General features: G+C 40.5%; 1 protein-coding gene across 1 annotated transcript in view; it reads right to left on the bottom strand.

Annotated features, from left to right (window-relative positions):
* LOC131680264 (liprin-alpha-1-like) overlaps positions 1-20,944 on the bottom strand; it is a 1,110,500-nt gene that overhangs the window by 78,979 nt on the left and 1,010,577 nt on the right. The window contains exon 9 of the mRNA XM_058960981.1: positions 892-912. Within this exon, the coding sequence (XP_058816964.1) occupies positions 892-912 (21 nt within the window). The remainder of the gene's footprint in view (positions 1-891; positions 913-20,944) is intronic.

Raw genomic sequence — 20,944 nt, 5'->3', positions numbered from 1 at the left:
TTCCACATGATTTTGTAACATAATACAATCTGTTGTAGAATTAATCGATTGCGTAAATTGACTTCAATTTCATACACTACTCCATCCAGAATAAAATCGATGGTAATTCTGTTACGCATATAAATCTATGGATTATCGTATTGAATTATTTAATTCAGTCGATCCACCATGCTATCAGGAGTATTGGTTTTATACGTTACCAACCCAGCAGTCTCCGTCAGACGAAGGTTTTTATATTTAATCGAAAAAATGAAGTTCTTTCTACGAATTTTTGCGATTAAGGAAGTTGCTTAAGGTGTAAATTGATAAAAAAATATTCGAAAATTGACCATAACTTTGTTGTTTCGAAAGCTACAGATTCATCGTTGTTATAAAAATGTGTATGTATCGCTTTTAACAACTTTGTAGAAGACACTTTTAATAATAAAAAGTAATCGTAAAAAGTTATATTCGAAAACTGTTTTGAAGGGGTCTATCCCAAACAAACCTACATATCTCGCTACTGTTACTATATAGAGCTTTAGTATCTTCAGTAAAGATTTTCACAATAATATTTTCTAGAACTTTACTGAAGACAGTGAGCTTCTAGCTAAATTATTTGGGGAAATAAATTTTCTATCTCACTTTTAGGGGATTGATCACTCAATTTATTATATCAAAACATGCATCTATTTATATCCAGAAAATTCTTCGAAAAATTCCATTCTCCAAAACCAATGGATCAGGAGTTATTAAATTTTTATCGTGAAAACGTCGTTTTGCAACACTGTGCACCGCATGTGTTGCAATTGAAACTTTGTGTGCCTATTATATTAGTTACTGCGCAACATCGACCCACCACAATTGTGCTTTGGTTGAAAAATTTCATTTAAGCGACTGTTCAATACTCACCTCTAATTCTTCAATACGAACCTGAAAGAAAATGAAATTTTATACAATGTAAATATCTGTAAATACTTACCTAGCCCTAAGAAGAATTGAACTAATCCTAGAATATTATATACAAAATGCAATGTAAAATACCGTACGATTCGCACAGTCAGCCCACTGTGCAAACCCTAAGCAGAAATGGATTCTGCAAACCATAACATAGCTGTCAAACAGCCGCAGCATAAACACACATAGAAAAATGTACACAAACAACATACAATAAAACAGATAGTTAAAAGCAATCAGTGGTGTCGGTCGCAGAAAAATAGTTTTCGAGTTCTATTCATTTCGCGATATCCAAAGTTCCTTACCAACCCGTTTAACTCGCGCGCGATCTCCAGCGGAAGGTGCAGTGGAAGCAGAAGAAAGTCCTGGTCAAGCAGGTGAAAACAACGGCAAAACTTTCTAAAAGATCCAGTAAGTAAGAAGAGTTGTGAAGTGCGTGAACATAAATTTGGTCCTTCGAGCCGGATCTTGAAGAAAAGTGCCCGCGAGTGAACAGAAAACTGCCCAGAATAGGCAAAAAGTGAACGAAAGGTGCCCAGAAGAGGCAAAAAGTGATTGTAAATTGCCCAGAATAGGCGAAAAAATCGCAAAGAACGGCCCCGCTGTAGACGGGTAAAGCCAGAAAAAGTGCGCGAAAGGTGATTTTCGGTAGCGTCCCCAAGCGGCAAACTAGCCATTTTACGCGGTAGTGCAAACAAAACCGCATAGTGTTCCCTCCAAGAATCCACCATCGCAGAATATTTACATCGTTACAACGAGTAGTGCGTGCGAGACACAGTCAGCTGACGATAGCGTAGGTAGTGTGCATTGTTTACCTACTGCCTGAACGGTGCGCGCCGTGCTGGAACATAAAGATTTCTGAAGGAATATTTTCAAAAAAGTTTTTAAGTTTCGCGGTGAAATTTTTATTTTGCAAATTGACTGTTCGGGTGCATTTTGGATTCTTGGAGGTTGAAAAGTGCGTGAGTGAACGGGAATACGGCGCTACCGAAGAAGAAAATGGCCGACGAGAGGAAATTCAGTGAGTTGGAGCTGACGAAGCAGAATATTGTCGATTCAATGGCTTTGTTGGAATATTATGCGAAGGAGTTCGACAAGGACAGTAAGTTTGCGGGCCAAGTAGAAGCGTGGGCGGAAAAGTTGGAGAAATTTTACGACGAGTTTCACCGGACGGTGGTGAAATTGGAGATGTTTTCCACCGATAAGGAGCCAATCGACCTGAAAAAGGAACGGCAGTTGTTCGACGGTCGCTATTATGCTCTTCGGTCCTTCTACTTGGCCAATCTGGCGAAGAAAATACGTTCTCCCCCTTCTGCCAACCCCGCACCATCGAGACCAATGAACATCAGGCTTCCGGAGCTTAACCTACCCAAGTTTAGCGGTAAGTTGGAAGACTGGTGTGTTTTTCGCGATTCGTTTGAATCCGCAGTAGGTTCCCGGAGCGACATCAGTGCGGTCGAGAAGATGCATTATCTGAAGGGCCTCGTTCAAGGAGAGGCAGCGCGCATTCTCGACCCTATCAAAATAAGCGAGCAGGGCTACAAGGACGCTTGGCGAACGTTGCGGCTGCGTTTTGAGAACAACCGGCAGTTAATCAAGTGTCACATTCGGACGCTTTTCGACACTCCAGCGATGCGCAAGGAATCAGCTGAAGATCTGCTTGCGCTGATCGATCGCTTCGAGCAGCAGATCTCCGTTCTGAAGAGCTTGGGTGAACCAGCAGACCGATGGAGCTCTATCCTGGTTTACCAGCTATCTATACGCCTCGATCCTTGTACGCTCCGGGAATGGGAGAACCACTGTAGCAAACTCGATGCTGACAACATCGCTTCGGTTCTGGGAGGAACCGCCGGCACATCAGAGGACACAAGCACTGGTGCGTCAACTTCAATGCCATCATACGTGACGATGGTAAACTTCCTCCAGAACTACGCTCGAGTTTTGCAAGCAGTTTCTTCAGCCACTTCGAACACCGCTCCTCCTCGCAGCAAGCCAAATCCGACATCCAAGCTAGCAGCTTTTCCAGTCGCAGCTACACAGCAAACTGCAGTATCCAGTTCACCCTCTTCCAGCGCCAGCAAGCCGAAGCCGTGCGACAAGTGCGGTGAGAGTCATTACCTGTACAGCTGTCCGGAATTTCGGAAACTCAACCTTCGCCAACGGATCGACCTGGTAAGACAGAAAAACCTTTGCATTAACTGTTTGAGATCGAGTTCCCATTATGCTCGGAACTGTTCTGGGTCAAGATGCCGTACATGTACCAAGAAGCACCACACGCTTCTTCATACTGAGCCCTCTGACGACAATCCCGCTTCTGGTCAAGCCACCGGATCAACTTGCTGTGTTGCCCTCCAGCCGACTCTCACCGCAGCATCTGCGCTGCATGCTCCAAACTCACTGTTACCCCAGGCTGTTTCGCAAGCTCCCATCCAGCAACCGTCTACCTCTACCTCAATCGTAAACTTATCCCACATTCATGCGCCTTCCATGAGTTCTCAGACTACCCTCGTATCACACACTGGTGAAGTGATTCCTGGAACCGTTTTCCTTCCGACTGCGCTAGTGAACATCCGTAACGGTAGAGGTCGCATCGTCACTGCTCGTTGCTTGCTGGACTGTGCTTCCCAACGCAACTTTGTTTCTGGGGCTCTTTGCGAACGACTGCAGCTTCCTCGCATCCGATTGCCGCATGCTATCCCGATAAGCGGAATCGGAAACACTACAACGCTGGTTGAATACACGATAACCATCTTCTCTCGAGTCACTCCCTTCTCCGTACAATGCTCCATGCTCGTTCTGCCTTCCATTACCGTCAAGCTGCCCCAGTCGACGGTAGAAGCCCGCCACTGGCCGATTCCAAAGCACGTGGAGCTTGCAGATCCAACATTCGCTGTTACTGGCGACATCGACATGATTCTGGGTGCCGCCCATTTCTTCCAAATTCTTCGATACGGCAGGATATCGCTCGGGGAAGAGTTACCGCTTCTGCAGAATACAGAGTTCGGTTGGGTCGGACCGATTTTCTTTCGTTCAAGACGCCGAATTGGAAGGAATGTACGGTTCTGAACAAACGAACGATCCTCTCTCAGATCAGCAGTCTTTTCGACCCCTTAGGTTTGATTGGACCGACCATTGCAAAGGCGAAAATCATGCTGCAGAGTCTTTGGAAACTCCATCACGACTGGGACACACCCGTGGCTAACGGATTCGCTCACGAATGGCAGGAATTTCACCAGAAGCTTTCAGCACTTGCCCACCTTCGAGTTTTTCGCCATGTGTTACGTCCGGGTTACGACCGCTTGGAGATTCACGGGTTCAGCGACGCTTCAGAGTCTGCATATGGCGCATGCATCTATCTCCGGTCAATACCTGCCGAGGGCCCTTGTACAGTTCGCCTGGTGATTTCTAAGTCCAAGGTCGCTCCGATGGGGACTCAAACCATTCCACGCCTCGAGCTATGCGCAGCTCAACTCCTGTCCAGACTTCTTAAACAAGTTCAGGACAGCATCGACATAACCGCCACCACATATCTATGGACCGATTCTTCCATCGTCTTGAACTGGATATCCGCAACTCCATCGACATGGAAGACGTTCGTAGCCAACCGAGTGGCTGAAATCCAAGAGCTGACGTCTCACGCCGTTTGGAATCACGTCCCATCCGAAGACAATCCCGCCGATCTCGTTTCTCGAGGAATGGACCTCGATGAACTCCTTGCTAGTGCACTGTGGTGGAACGGACCACAGTGGCTAAAACCAATATTCGCTCCTTGGCCAGCGAAGTACGTCGTCGTAGCGACCTCAAACTCAGACCAACCGGAGGTCCGACAGACTATTGCCCTTCCGGTCGTGAGCGTAGAACCGTCAGATATCGTCGATCGCTATTCCAATCTTCGTCAGCTACTTCGGATCGGCACACTTCTTCGGCGTTTCGCCGCTAACTGCCTTCACCGGAAGAATCACCAACCAATTCTTGTCGGCCCGTTGACGGCTCTTGACATTGATCGCACTCTGCTCAATCTGGTCCGTCGCATACAACAGCAGTACTTTGCCTACGAGATACGCCAACTTGAAACCGTCGGAAAAGTAAACCGTAAATCCAAGCTACGGTATCTGCACCCGACACTCGTAGACGGCATTATTCGTGTCGGCGGCCGGCTTCACAATGCTGCAATACCTGTCGACGGAAGACACCCGATCGTCCTCCCCAAACATCGTCTCACCGACATGATCGCCACGAGAGAACACCATAAGACGCTCCATGCTGGTCCCAGCTTACTACTATCCTCGTTGCGCCAAAGATTTTGGCCCCTCGGCGGACGGAACTTGGTTCGCAACATTGTTCACGGCTGCATGGTATGCGCACGTGCCAAACCCAAGCCGTTGCAGCAGCTGATGGGGGATCTGCCATCTGTTCGGGTCAACCAGGCGTACCCGTTTCAGAATGTTGGCGTTGACTTGGCTGGGCCAATGTACGTGAGAACGTCACTCCGAAATAAGAGATCGCCATTCTTCAAAGCCTACATCACCGTATACGTATGTATGGCTACCAAAGCCGTGCACTTGGACCTTGTGTCGGATCTGACCACTGGCACATTCATTGCGAGCCTGCGAAGATTCGTCGGCCGTAGAGGAAAGCCTGCGCATATCTACTGCGATAACGCCACGAACTTTGTTGGAGCACATCGAGAACTGGAAGAACTGCGGAAGCTTTTCCGAACTCAAGTTCACCAAGATGCCGTAGCAAACGAATGCGCAGACAACGGAATACAGTTCCACTTCATCCCACCTCGCTCTCCCACATTCGGTGGAATCTGGGAAGCCTGCGTGAAATCCGTGAAGACCCTGCTTCGCAAAATCCTCGGAAATGCTCACCTAGCCGAATCCGAGCTGCAAACCGCATTGATTCAGGTCGAGTCAATGCTAAACTCTCGCCCAATCACGCCGTTGCCGGACAATCCATCCGATGAGCTGGCTCTGACTCCAGGACATTTCCTGATTGGTCGTCCGTTGAATGCGGTACCTGATCCAGATTGCCGTGAAGTTCCTGAATCCAGGTTGTCTCGATGGGAACGAGTACAACAGCTAACTCAGCACTTCTGGAGTCGTTGGCACAAGGAGTATCTCGCCACCCTGCAAAGTCGCTACCGCTGGACAGAAGCCATGGATAATCTAGCCGTTGGTTCCATCGTCGCTCTCAAAGATGAGAGAGCACCGCCGTTGAAATGGCCCCTGGGACGCGTGCTCAGCGTTCAACCCGGCCCTGACGGCCTTGTTCGTGTCGCCACTGTGAAGTCGACCTTCGGCATCGTTCAACGCGCCATCCCGAAGCTCTGCTTACTACCAGTTGAAGTAGCGCCACCCATCGTAGCACAGAGTCCCGCACCAACTAGCAGCCCTACGTCAACAACGCCAAATGAAGGCCCTTGCTCAGGGAACAGAGCCGCCGGACGAGATCCCGGCCCTTGCTCAGGGTACAGAGCCGCCGGACGAGCTCCCGGCCCCTACTCGGGGAAATGAGTCGCCAGACGAGATCCAGGCCCAAGCTCGGGGGTATCGAGCGGTTCGTGGTTCACCTGTAAAGAACCAAGCCTCGCCGTGTGGGTTCCTAGAACCCCCGGCTGGGACTTGACTCAAGTTAAGTACCCCATCCTAATTTGACAAACCAACAGTTCGCGTACAGATGTTCCTCCTTTACAGCACATCACTCCCGGACAGTATCCTGCAGTCGGACCCGACGCACCTCGAAAAATCATCCTGGAAGCTGTAAGGAGGCCTGTACCGACAAGACGAATCCAGATCTTCATATCTCGTTGAACGTCAGTCATCGCAAGAAGCTCGAACTTCCGCCGCTAATGCCCGTTGAATTCCTTAAAATTTCATTGGCGGCCGGAATGTTCAATACTCACCTCTAATTCTTCAATACGAACCTGAAAGAAAATGAAATTTTATACAATGTAAATATCTGTAAATACTTACCTAGCCCTAAGAAGAATTGAACTAATCCTAGAATATTATATACAAAATGCAATGTAAAATACCGTACGATTCGCACAGTCAGCCCACTGTGCAAACCCTAAGCAGAAATGGATTCTGCAAACCATAACATAGCTGTCAAACAGCCGCAGCATAAACACACATAGAAAAATGTACACAAACAACATACAATAAAACAGATAGTTAAAAGCAATCAGTGGTGTCGGTCGCAGAAAAATAGTTTTCGAGTTCTATTCATTTCGCGATATCCAAAGTTCCTTACCAACCCGTTTAACTCGCGCGCGATCTCCAGCGGAAGGTGCAGTGGAAGCAGAAGAAAGTCCTGGTCAAGCAGGTGAAAACAACGGCAAAACTTTCTAAAAGATCCAGTAAGTAAGAAGAGTTGTGAAGTGCGTGAACAGCGACCATTGTAGCTAGAAAATATAAAGGAACAGATGTACCTCGAATTCGAATGATATCAATGGATTTCAAACGATTGTGTATAGGAAAACAGAGCAGTTAATTTAATTGTGCTCCAGGTGGTCAAACTAAGAATATTGTCTATCCGCGAGCAAAAATATTTAGTAGTTTCAGTATTTTTAAAATATTTCGTTTAGTCCTGATGGGTGTAGCGAAGCGCACCGGGTTACAGCTAGTATTATACATATATACAAAGAAAAAGGAAATCCAATATCATGAACGTATGAAACATTTTTATTATAACTTTAAACAATACTTTACAAAAATTACTACACATATTATAATTGTAATACTACACTACACTACACCCAATATCACCAAAATATTTTTTTTTCCACAACCAACATTTATTATGAATATACTATCTTAGAAGTAGATTTCGATTTAAAAATTAGAACTGCAGACTAATTTTTAAATTCAATAAAAAAGGACGTGTGGTGCATACGGACCTAACATAAAGCATAAATAAAAGAGTCAGCATAAATCGATATTCAGGCCGCCCAGCAGGCGAGTATGCGATAGCGATTTATGCTGCGTGAGCAAAAAGTGTCACGTAGCCACCGCACTAACTTGGTTCGCGATTAGTTAAAAGATTAAATAAAGTTAGTTCGACTCTAGACGCAAGTAAGTCAATACCCAAGTATATATCACACCAAATCAGTCCCAATAAGGACGGTTTGTAGATAACTGTGTTGATACAAGACGAGAATCTTTTGAAACAATTCAAACCTAGCCGAAGATTGTTTGACTGCGTACACACAAATGATCTTTCCCCTTTCGCAGCTCACACCGAATGAGCACGCTTTGCATCAAAACGTTCCTATTTATTGACTTTTCAATGCAGATGAAAGGCCATCCTTTTGTGCGATAAATGAAAATATTTTCATCATTCGTTTTGGTGTAGCTTTCGCTTAGTGGCAGAATTGCCACATTCACTGATTTTCTTGGAAGGATTTGCAAAAACCTTCGGGTTTGTAGATTAGAAAAACATTTTCTTATGATTCACTGGTAAAATTACAGAATTAACAAGCGCAAACTTAGTACTAGTTAATAAAAGAAACTTTCTAATTAAATTCTTTTTCCATTTTGCACTTGTCCTAATAAGGACGGTTTGTAGATAACTATGTTGATGCAGGACGAGAATCTTTTGAAACAATTCAAACCTTGCCGATAATTGTTTTTACTGCGTGCATACATATGATCTTTCCCCTTTCGCAGCTCACACCGAATGAGTACGATTTGCATCAAGGCGTTCCTGTTTATTGACTTTTCAATGCAGATGGAAGGCCATCCTTTTGTGCGATAAATGAAAATATTTTCATCATTCGTTTCGGTGTAGCTTTCGCTTAGTGGCAGAGTTGCCACATTCACTGATTTTCTTGGAAGGATTTGCAAAAACCTTCGGGTTTGTAGATTAGAAAAACATTTTCTTATGATTCACTGGTGAAAGTACAGAATTATTAAGCGCAAACTTAGTACTAGTTAATAAAAGAAACTTTCTAATTAAATTCTTTTTCCATTTTGCATTCGACCTAATAAGGACGGTTTGTAGATAACTATGTTGATACAAGACGAGAATCTTTTGAAACAATTCAAACCTTGCCGAAGATTGTTTGACTGCGTACACACAAACGATCTTGCCCCTTTCGCAGCTCACACCGAATGAGCACGCTTTGCATCAAGGTGTTCCTATTTATTGACTTTTCAATGCAGATGGAAGGCCATCCTTTTGTGCGATAAATGAAAATATTTTCATCATTCGTTTTTTTTGTAGCTTTCGCTTAGTGGCAGAGTTGCCACATTCACTGATTTTCTTGGAAGGATTTGCAAAAACCTTCGGGTTTGTAGATTAGAAAAACATTTTCTTATGATTCACTGGTAAAATTACAGAATTAACAAGCGCAAACTTAGTACTAGTTAATAAAAGAAACTTTCTAATTAAATTCTTTTTCCATTTTGCACTTGTCCTAATAAGGACGATTTGTAGATAACTATGTTGATGCAGGACGAGAATCTTTTGAAACAATTCAAATCTTGCCGATAATTGTTTTTACTGCGTGCATACATATGATCTTTTCCCTTTCGCAGCTCACACCGAATGAGTACGATTTGCATCAAGGCGTTCCTGTTTATTGACTTTTCAATGCAGATGGAAGGCCATCCTTTTGTGCGATAAATGAAAATATTTTCATCATTCGTTTCGGTGTAGCTTTCGCTTAGTGGCAGAGTTGCCACATTCACTGATTTTCTTGGAAGGATTTGCAAAAACCTTCGGGTTTGTAGATTAGAAAAACATTTTCTTATGATTCACTGGTGAAAGTACAGAATTAACAAGCGCAAACTTAGTACTAGTTAATAAAAGAATCTTTCAAATTAAATTCGTTTTCCATTTTGCATTCGACCTAATAAGGACGGTTTGTAGATAACTTTGTTGATACAAGACGAGAATCTTTAGAAACAATTCAAACCTTGCCGAAGATTGTTCGACTGCGTACACACAAATGATCTTTCCCCTTTCGCAGCTCACACCGAATGAGCACGCTTTGCATCAAGGCTTTCCTATTGATTAACTTTTCAATGCAGATGAAAGGCCATCCTTTTGCGCGACAAATGAAAATATTTTCATCATTTGTTTTGGTGTAGCTTTCGATTAGTGGCAGAATTGCCACATTCACTGATTTTCTTGAAAGGATTTGCAAAAACCTTCGGGTTTGTAGATTAGAAAAACATTTTCTTATGATTCACTGGTGAAAGTACAGAATTAACAAGCGCAAACTTAATACTAGTTAATAAAAGAAACTTTCTAATTAAATTCTTTTTCCATTTTGCATTCGTCCTAATAAGGACGGTTTGTAGGTAACTATGTTGATACAAGACGAGAATCTTTTGAAACAATTCAAACCTTGTCGAAGATTGTTTTTACTGCGTGCATACATATGATCTTTCCCCTTTCCCAGCTCACACCGAACGAGAACGCTTTGCATCAAGGCGTTGCTATTTATTGACTTTTCAATGCAGATGAAAGGTCATCCTTTTGTGCGATAAATGAAAATATTTTCATCATTCGTTATGGTGTAGCTTTCGCTTAGTGGCAGAATTGCCACATTCACTGATTTTCTTGGAAGGATTTGCAAAAACCTTCGGGTTTGTAGATTAGAAAAACATTTTCTTATGATTCACTGGTAAAAGTACAGAATTAACTAGCGCAAACTTAGTACTAGTTAATAAAAGAAACTTTCTAATTAAATTCGTTTTCCATTTTGCATTCGACCTAATAAGGACGGTTTGTAGATAACTATGTTGATACAAGACGAGAATCTTTTGAAACAATTCAAAACTTGCCGAAGATTGTTTGACTGCGTACACACAAATGGTCTTTCACACCGAATGAGCACGCTTTGCATCAAGGCGTTCCTATGTATTGACGTTTCAATGCAGATGAAAGGCCATCCTTTTGTGCGATAAATGAAAATATTTTCATAATTCGTTATGGTGTAGCTTTCGCTTAGTGGCAGAGTTGCAACATTCACTGATTTTCTTGGAAGGATTTGCAAAAACCTTCGGGTTTGTAGATTAGAAAAACATTTTCTTATGATTCACTGGTAAAAGTACAGAATTAACAAGCGCAAACTTAGTACTAGTTAATAAAAGAAACTTTCTAATTAAATTCTTATTCCATTTTGCATTCGTCCTAATAAGGACGGTTTGTAGATAACTATGTTGATACAAGACTTTTGAAACAATTCAAAACTTGCCGAAGATTGTTTGACTGCGTACACACAAATGGTCTTTCCCCTTTCGCAGCTCACACCGAATGAGCACGCTTTGCATCAAAACGTTCCTATTGATTAACTTTTCAATGCAGATGAAAGGCCCTCCTTTTGCGCGACAAATGAAAATATTTTCATCATTTGTTTTGGTGTAGCTTTCGCTTAGTGGCAGAATTGCCACATTCACTGATTTTCTTGAAAGGATTTGCAAAAACCTTCGGGTTTGTAGATTAGAAAAACATTTTCTTATGATTCACTGGTGAAAGTACAGAATTAACAAGCGCAAACTTAATACTAGTTAATAAAAGAAACTTTCTAATTAAATTCTTATTCCATTTTGCATTCGTCCTAATAAGGACGGTTTGTAGGTAACTATGTTGATACAAGACGAGAATCTTTTGAAACAATTCGAACCTTGCCGAAGATTGTTTTTACTGCGTGCATACATATGAACTTTCCCCTTTCGCAGCTCACACCGAATGTGCACAGTTTGCATCAAGGCTTCCTATTTATTGACTTTTAAATTCAGATGAAAGGCCATCCTTTTGTGCGATAAATGAAAATATTTTCATCATTCGTTTTGGTGTAGCTTTCGCTTAGTGGCAGAGTTGCCACATTCACTGATTTTCTTGGAAGGATTTGCAAAAACCTTCGGGTTTGTAGATTAGAAAAACATTTACTTATGATTCACTGGTAAAATTACAGAATTAACAAGCGCAAACTTAGTACTAGTTAATAAAAGAAACTTTCTAATTAAATTCTTTTTCCATTTTGCATTCGTCCTAATAAGGACGGTTTGTAGATAACTATGTTGATACAAGACGAGAATCTTTTGAAACAATTCAAACCTTGCCGAAGATTGTTTTTACTGCGTGCATACATATGATCTTTCCTCTTTCGCAGCTCACACCGAATGAGCACGCTTTGCATCAAGGCGTTCCTATTTATTGACTTTTCAATGCAGATGAAAGGCCATCATTTTGTGCGATAAATGAAAATAATTTCATCATTAGTTTTGGTGTAGCTTTCGCTTAGTGGCTGAGTTTCCACATTCACTGATTTTCTTGGAAGGATTTGCAAAAACCTTCGGGTTTGTGGATTAGAAAAACATTTTCTTATGATTCACTGGTAAAAGTACAGAATTAACAAGCGCAAACTTAGTACTAGTTAATAAAAGAAACTTTCTAATTAAATTCTTTTTCCATTTTGCACTTGTACTAATAAGGACGGTTTGTAGATAACTATGTTGATACAAGACGAGAATCTTTTGAAACAATTCAAACCTTGTTGACGATTGTTTTTACTGTGTACATACATACGATCTTTCCCCTTTCGCAGCTCACACCGTAGGATTTGCAGCTTTCGATGTTTTTACTGCGGCATTTTTAGTGGCAGTTACTACCGCCTCTCCAGTGACTGCGTTTCTTAGCCTTTGGCTTTTTGGCCTTCTCACCGCCACCACCTCCACCAACGTTTTTCTTCTCTCCGGTGGTAGCCGATTTGATTGGTCGTCCGATGCAGCTTCTCATGACCACGCACGTCTGTTATCCACAGCGTCTTACACACGTCTGCTTTGAGAAAAGCTGCGACACCCCTATTTATAGGTTTTATCATTAATGTTGATTTTCATTTAAAGTAGTTTTTGAACTATTTAAACAAATTTTATATAGCAAACAACGTATCGGTAGCAAGCGTTGAACGTTTTCCTTCCGGTTTATGAAACAACATTAGCAATCCATTTAGTAGAAGGAAAGTTATTAAGGTTCAAAATGTACGTAACGCTTTCGCTAATATGCACTACTATCGCTTTCTCGCTCGTTCTCGCGGCGTGCATGAGCCTTTCCTTTCCGTCCGGCTTCTAATGGCATAACCAAAACTAATATGCCGGCTTTCCCCCACCAGCTGATCTCGTCAAGCAACCCAATACGAATAATCATAGAAACAAACATGTAGTGGACCTATATGTACATTTTTTATTATTTTTTTGTTCGGTTGGTGCACCATATTGACGGCTCTGTGCGGGATGGGCTGAAAATTTTCACTTTTCCGAGTCGTTTTCGAAAGATTTTTCAAAACACTATTTTTCCGTTGATAATGAATGTCCTACATATTCCAAAATTTTATACAACATTGGTACAAATATTTTCGACAAAATGCCGAAGAAATTGATTAAATCCATTCAGTACAACAAAAGATATAAGCGTTCAAAATCTTACATCATTTTTCTTCCGAAATTTTGAAAAGGGGCCCCTTTATTGAAAGGTAAGTCGTTAGTCACGACAAAAGGTGATAAGCAGGACATACCAAATTATCGGGGCATAACCTCTCTCTGTGCGGGGTCCAAGTTATTTGAAATTCTAGTAAGCAATGTATTGTTCCGGGAAGCCAAAACATATATATCAACAGATCAACACGGGTTCTTCCCAGGTAGATAAACATCCACGAATTTAGCACAATTCACTTCACATTGTATTAAAAGTATTGAATGCGGAGCACAAGTGGATACTATTTATACAGATCTCAAAGCAGCGGCCAATCGTATTGATCACTCGCTCCTACTGGCGAAGATAGAAAGATTGGGTGCCTCACTCAACTTCACCAAGTGGCTTAAATCATACCTTGTAGGCCGTACCTTATCTGTCAAACTAGGAAATGTCGAGTTACATAACTTTATAAATTTATCAGGTGTGCCCCAGGGTAGTAATCTTGGACCCTGTCTGTTCTCCTTGTTCTTCAATGACGTTTGTAATGTCCTTCCACCAGGATGCAAACTTATCTATGCAGATGACCTTAAACTGTTTCTTATTGTACGATCTGAATTGGACTGCATTGAACTACAGCGACAACTAGATGAATTTTGTAAATGGTGTACTCGAAATCGGTTGACTATCAGTGTTTCCAAATGCTCAGTAATTTCCTTCACGCGCAGAAAAAATCCAATTTTGTGGTGTTATACTATCCCAGGGAAACTACTGGATAGAGTGTCAGTTGTCAGGGACCTTGGTGGATAGCTGGATTCTAAATTGACGTTTAGAGATCACTATTGGTTTTATCATTAGAATATCCAAAGAGTTTACTGACTTATACTGTCTGAGAGCACTGTACTTCTCTCTTGTAAGCTCCATCCTGGAAGCTTCAGCTATCATTTGGTGCCCGAACACAAATGTCTGGATTACCAGAATTGAATCTATACAAGCTAGGTTTCTCCGATATGCCCTTAAAACCCTGCCATGGCGCAACCCTATAGAGTTGCCACCTTACATTGAACGCTGTCGTCTGCTTGACATGGACCCTCTTTCAAAAAGGCGAAATATATCCAGAGCCGTGTTTGTAGGAAAAGTTCTAACTGGTGAAATCGATGCCCAAAATATACTTTCTCAGATTAATGTAAATGTGCCCCCTAGAAATATAAGATCGTGGGATTTTTTAAGACTTGACTATCAAGGTATTGATTATGGACAGAATGAACCCATAAGGGCGATGTGTAGCGTATTTAATAATGTTTATGAATGTTTTGACTTCGCTATATCAAGTGATGTTTTTAAAAATAAGCTTAAACGGCTAACTTAGTGCATAAGATGTGATTTAGATAGTGATTTTGATTTGTTATATGTATTATTAAGTTAAACACATTGTAATGTAATGTAAGCTAATCTAAGATAATGTAATGTAATGTAATGTAATGTAATGTAATGTAATGTAATGTAATGTAATGTAATGTAATGTAATGTAATGTAATGTAATGTAATGTAATGTAATGTAATGTAATGTAATGTAATGTAATGTAATGTAATGTAATGTAATGTAATGTAATGTAATGTAATGTAATGTAATGTAATGTAATGTAATGTAATGTAATGTAATGTAATGTAATGTAATGTAATGTAATGTAATGTAATGTAATGTAATGTAATGTAATGTAATGTAATGTAATGTAATGTAATGTAATGTAATGTAATGTAATGTAATGTAATGTAATGTAATGTAATGTAATGTAATGTAATGTAATGTAATGTAATGTAATGTAATGTAATGTAATGTAATGTAATGTAATGTAATGTAATGTAATGTAATGTAATGTAATGTAATGTAATGTAATGTAATGTAATGTAATGTAATGTAATGTAATGTAATGTAATGTAATGTAATGTAATGTAATGTAATGTAATGTAATGTAATGTAATGTAATGTAATGTAATGTAATGTAATGTAATGTAATGTAATGTAATGTAATGTAATGTAATGTAATGTAATGTAATGTAATGTAATGTAATGTAATGTAATGTAATGTAATGTAGTGTAATGTAATGTAATGTAATGTAATGTAATGTAATGTAATGTAATGTAATGTAATGTAATGTAATGTAATGTAATGTAATGTAATGTAATGTAATGTAATGTAATGTAATGTAATGTAATGTAATGTAATGTAATGTAATGTAATGTAATGTAATGTAATGTAATGTAATGTAATGTAATGTAATGTAATGTAATGTAATGTAATGTAGTGTAGTGTAATGTAATGTAATGTAATGTAATGTAATGTAATGTAATGTGTAATTTTGCTTAATATGTATATGTGAAAAGATAATGAAGTTTTTATGCGCATTTGGAGGTTGTTCGATGGACTTACTCCAAATGAGCATTTCCTCATTCTATATTTCATGTAGACCATGTAGATCAGACGAAAAATAAAATAAATGAATAAAATAAAATAAAATAAAATAAAATAAAATAAAATAAAATAAAATAAAATAAAATAAAATAAAATAAAATAAAATAAAATAAAATAAAATAAAATAAAATAAAATAAAATAAAATAAAATAAAATAAAATAAAATAAAATAAAATAAAATAAAATAAAATAAAATAAAATAAAATAAAATAAAATAAAATAAAATAAAATAAAATAAAATAAAATAAAATAAAATAAAATAAAATAAAATAAAATAAAATAAAATAAAATAAAATAAAATAAAATAAAATAAAATAAAATAAAATAAAATAAAATAAAATAAAATAAAATAAAATAAAATAAAATAAAATAAAATAAAATAAAATAAAATAAAATAAAATAAAATAAAATAAAATAAAATAAAATAAAATAAAATAAAATAAAATAAAATAAAATAAAATAAAATAAAATAAAATAAAATAAAATAAAATAAAATAAAATAAAATAAAATAAAATAAAATAAAATAAAATAAAATAAAATAAAATAAAATAAAATAAAATAAAATAAAATAAAATAAAATAAAATAAAATAAAATAAAATAAAATAAAATAAAATAAAATAAAATAAAATAAAATAAAATAAAATAAAATAAAATAAAATAAAATAAAATAAAATAAAATAAAATAAAATAAAATAAAATAAAATAAAATAAAATAAAATAAAATAAAATAAAATAAAATAAAATAAAATAAAATAAAATAAAATAAAATAAAATAAAATAAAATAAAATAAAATAAAATAAAATAAAATAAAATAAAATAAAATAAAATAAAATAAAATAAAATAAAATAAAATAAAATAAAATAAAATAAAATAAAATAAAATAAAATAAAATAAAATAAAATAAAATAAAATAAAATAAAATAAAATAAAATAAAATAAAATAAAATAAAATAAAATAAAATAAAATAAAATAAAATAAAATAAAATAAAATAAAATAAAATAAAATAAAATAAAATAAAATAAAATAAAATAAAATAAAATAAAATAAAATAAAATAAAATAAAATAAAATAAAATAAAATAAAATAAAATAAAATAAAATAAAATACACACAGACTCGCTTCGTCGGAGCTGCTTTCGGTATTATGGCTTTTTTCAGAGGTTTAGCAGAGCCCAATCCAAACCTCACCATATCCTAGCAAAACTCCGCAACTCGCAGTAGGGCCGGGGGGGGGGGGGGTTCATTAAGCCCCTAGACTAGACTCCTGTCCTTCCTGTCCCTGCTGCCCCCTGTGTATGTGTGTGTGTGGATGTGTGCGTATTGGTACGTGTGTATGTATGTGCGTATGTGTCAAATAATGTCACTCATTTTTCTCAAAGATGGCTGGACCGATTTGCCCAAACTTAGTCGGAATTCTGGTTCCGGAATTACGGGTTTATGAGGGCGGCCACACAGAAATTTCCATATAAACTATAGGAAAAATTAAAAATAGAATTTTTATTTTTGATGCTAAATGTCTGTAAGGTGCATAAAACGTCGAGATTTTATGCAGACTGAAAAGTGTCAACCTAATCCCGGACCGAAGGGCCGAGTGTCAAATCCCATTCGACTCAGTTCGTCGAGATCGGAAAAAGTCTGTATGTGTGTGTATGTGTGTGTGTGTGTATGTATGTGCGTATGTGTCAAATAATGTTACTCATTTTTCTCAGAGATGGCTGGACCAATTTGCCCAAACTTAGTTTCAAATGAAAGGTGCAACCTTCCCATCGGCTGCTATTGAATTGTGGATCGATCGGAATTCTGGTTGCGGAATTACGGGTTTAAGAGTGCGGCCACACAGAAATTTCTCATATAAACTATAGGAAAAGTTAAAAATAGAATTTTTATTTATGATGCTAAATGTCTTTTAGGTGCATGAAACGTCGAGATTTGATGCAGAATCGAAAAAAATTGACGAAAATTCACTTTTTTGGATTTTGGCACATTTTTGCCTTTCTCATATAGGAAGATTATGCAAACACTCTGAAAAACGTTAACCTAATCCCGGTCCGGAGGGCCGAGTGTCATATCCCATTCGACTCAGTTCGTCAATTGGAAAAAGTCTGTATGTGCGTGTGCTTTTTTTAGAGAACAGTAAAAAAATTCAGGAAACTCTGAGACCTGAGGGAAAATGTACAAAAACCCCAATGTCTCAGGGAACGGGTTTGGGCTGCCATCACCCGACCCGCTAAAAAATCACTGCTCGTGCCCAGAACCTGATTCCTCCCCGGCACTACCTTACGGCATTACTTCGGGGAGGGGTTTACTTTAACTACTTACTAGTTCGTTTCTTCCGCAGGGTTACAGCACCACTCCTTGACACACCACCAATTCTCCACAATCCACACAGACTGGCAATTTCTGCATGGCAGTCGGAAAGCTGGCTGTGAGTCGAGAATTAGTACTCCTCCCCTACGAAGACAATCTGGGCGGCAAACTTCAGACTGTGTAATTCATCGAGGGCTTCGGCTCCCTTGTGCCAGTTAGCACCGCAACTCCCTTCTCGCACCACTCTGCGCCGTTTACTCGTTGAGCACCAGACTTGTTCGCGAACTACTCGGTCTAATCCCCGACGGTGGACCTAGCCTACTCCGACGGAGAATTCTCCGGCGAGAGAAGTTCTCCCGAAACCGAGCCAAGGTGTCGAGGTCAGTTGGTGTCCAGGTGTCGAGGTCAGTTCGGTGATTCCGGTGAAGCAGAGCGTCCGGTTCGCTGATGCCCCGACGAGCTGCTACTGGTGGTATCTCGTCGCGGTCTACTCAGTCTAGTCCCCGGCCACCGCCTAGCTTACGCCGACGGAGAGTTCCCCGGCGAAGGAAACGCCGACGGAGAGTTCCCCGGCGAAGGAAGCTCTCCCGATACCGTTTCTTCTTTTGTTTTAGCACCACAATTTCTTGAGCCCTTTGGCTCCCTGTACGGTGCCATTTAGCACCGCAACTCACTGAGCCCTCCGTCTCCCGCCCTTACTTGTTCGCGAACTACTCGGTCTACTCCCCTACAGTGGGTCTAGCCAACTCCGACGGAGAATTCCCCGGCGAATGAGGTTCTCCCGAAACCGAGCGGTAGATTTCCGCCGATACCGTTGTTCGTTTCGGTGAGCCATTTAGCTCCCCGCTTCGTCCTGATCTACTCGATCTAGTTCCCGGCGGTGAATCTAGCCTACTCAACGGGCCAGCCAATAGGTGTTACGGTCCATCCAGCATTTCCGGGTGGAGCGTAGATCCCGGTTCACTAGCGCTCCAACGACACTGCTAGATGTACGACGCGGTCTACTCGGTCTAATCCTCGGCGGTGGATCTAGCCTACTCTCGAGCTACCCGGTAGGGTGTCGAGGTCGGTCCGGCGATTCCTGTGAAGCCTGACGTCCGGTTTACTGGCGCCCCGACGACCCGTACCCGGTGCTACGTCGCGTACTACTCAACTGGTCCCCGTCGGTGGATCTAGTCTACACCATGGTCGATCCGGCGATTCCAGTTGGAGTGTAACTTCCAGTTCATCGGAGCTTCGATGACTCGAAACCGTGTACTGCTACGTTGATGGTTGTTGTTCCTCTCGCCAGCTTCGTTGCAACGCTGACATGATTTGAACGACTGTTCTGTTCACCGCGTCTCATTTTTCTTTATCCGCGAACATTCTTTGGACAATATTGTTCATGTCAACGTCCTCACCGACAATGGTTCTCATCTAATTTTGCTCGTGCTCGAATCGCGGGCATTCGAGGACCACATGCTCAGGCGCCTCCTCTGCATCACCGCGCGCGATGCAGAACGGCGAACTCGCGCGGCCGAACCTGTTCAGATACTTTTTGAAACAGCCGTGACCAGACAAGAACTGCGTCATGTGGAAGTTCACCACTCCGTGCGCTCTGTTCACCTAGACCGATAAGCGTGGAATTAGTCGATGGGTCCATCTACAGTTAACAGCGTTATCCCCCTGATGCTGCCATTTGATTTAGGTGTCAGCTCGGACTCGTTTACGGACTCCTCTCGTGCCTCGATCGCTATAACACTCGCTATCTTCTTCGAGTTAGTTCGAACACTCGCATGGCCATCAGCCTAAACGTGCTGTTCACCCGAGATGTGTTCCTCTTCGTCTGCAGTGCCGTCACCCAAGCAGGTCCTGCATATCTGAGCACCGATGTGGAAATACTCGCCAGTAGCTTTTTACTACTGCTGATCGCCGAATTGTTGGGCATGATCCGAGATAGTGCCGAAATCACTTTTACGGCCCTCCCGCATGCATGGTCGATGTGGCTATTAAAGCTTAGCCGGTCGTCTATCATCACTCCCAGTTGTTTAGCTTCCCGCTTTGAGTCGATGATACAATCTCCGATCGAAATTCTTGCCTGCTGCCCTGCCTTATCCTTATCCTGCCTGGCCTTATCAGAACAATTTCAATTTTGTGGTGAGCTAACGTCTTCTCGCGCATCCAGTCTTCCACAACGTCTATCGCCTCCGTTGCGAGTACTTCCACTTCCTCAAGTGATTCGCCGGTCACTAGGAGCACCACGTCGTCCGCAAAACCGATAATCTTCACACCCCTGGGGAGGCTCAGCTTCGGCACTCCGTCGTACATAGCATTCCAGAGAGTTGGGCCGAGAATGGAACCCTTTGGAATGCCCGCTGTTACGGTTACACCTCTTTTTTCGGCGTCAGTTTCGTAGGTCAGTTGCCGGTTCTGGAAGTAGCTCCTCAGGATCCTACAGAGATACTCGGGAACTTTCAGTCTGTGCAGCGAATCGGCGATTGCAGCCCAGCTAGCACTGTTGAAGGAATTTTTTACGTCCAGTGTAACCACTCCGCAGTAGCGGTTTCCTCTTCTCTTAGGTTCTGTGCAGCCTCCATAGTTTCCACGAGCGTTCGTATGGCGTCCACAGTGGTTCTACCTTTCCGGAAACCGAACTGCATAATGGATAGTCCATTCTCTCCCTCTGTGTATGTTGTAAGCCTGTTATCGATTACTCTGTCAAGCACTTTTCCGACTGTATCCAACAGGCATATCGGCCTGTATGCTGAAGGATCTCCAAGGGCTTGCCTGGCTTCGGCTACAGCACCAGCTTTTGTC

Source organism: Topomyia yanbarensis, chromosome 2 (genome assembly GCF_030247195.1).
Source record: "Topomyia yanbarensis strain Yona2022 chromosome 2, ASM3024719v1, whole genome shotgun sequence".
In the NCBI taxonomy this organism is placed as follows: Eukaryota; Metazoa; Arthropoda; class Insecta; order Diptera; family Culicidae; genus Topomyia; species Topomyia yanbarensis.
Note: the sequence above shows the minus strand (reverse complement) of the source record. Positions and strands in the feature narration are given on the sequence as shown.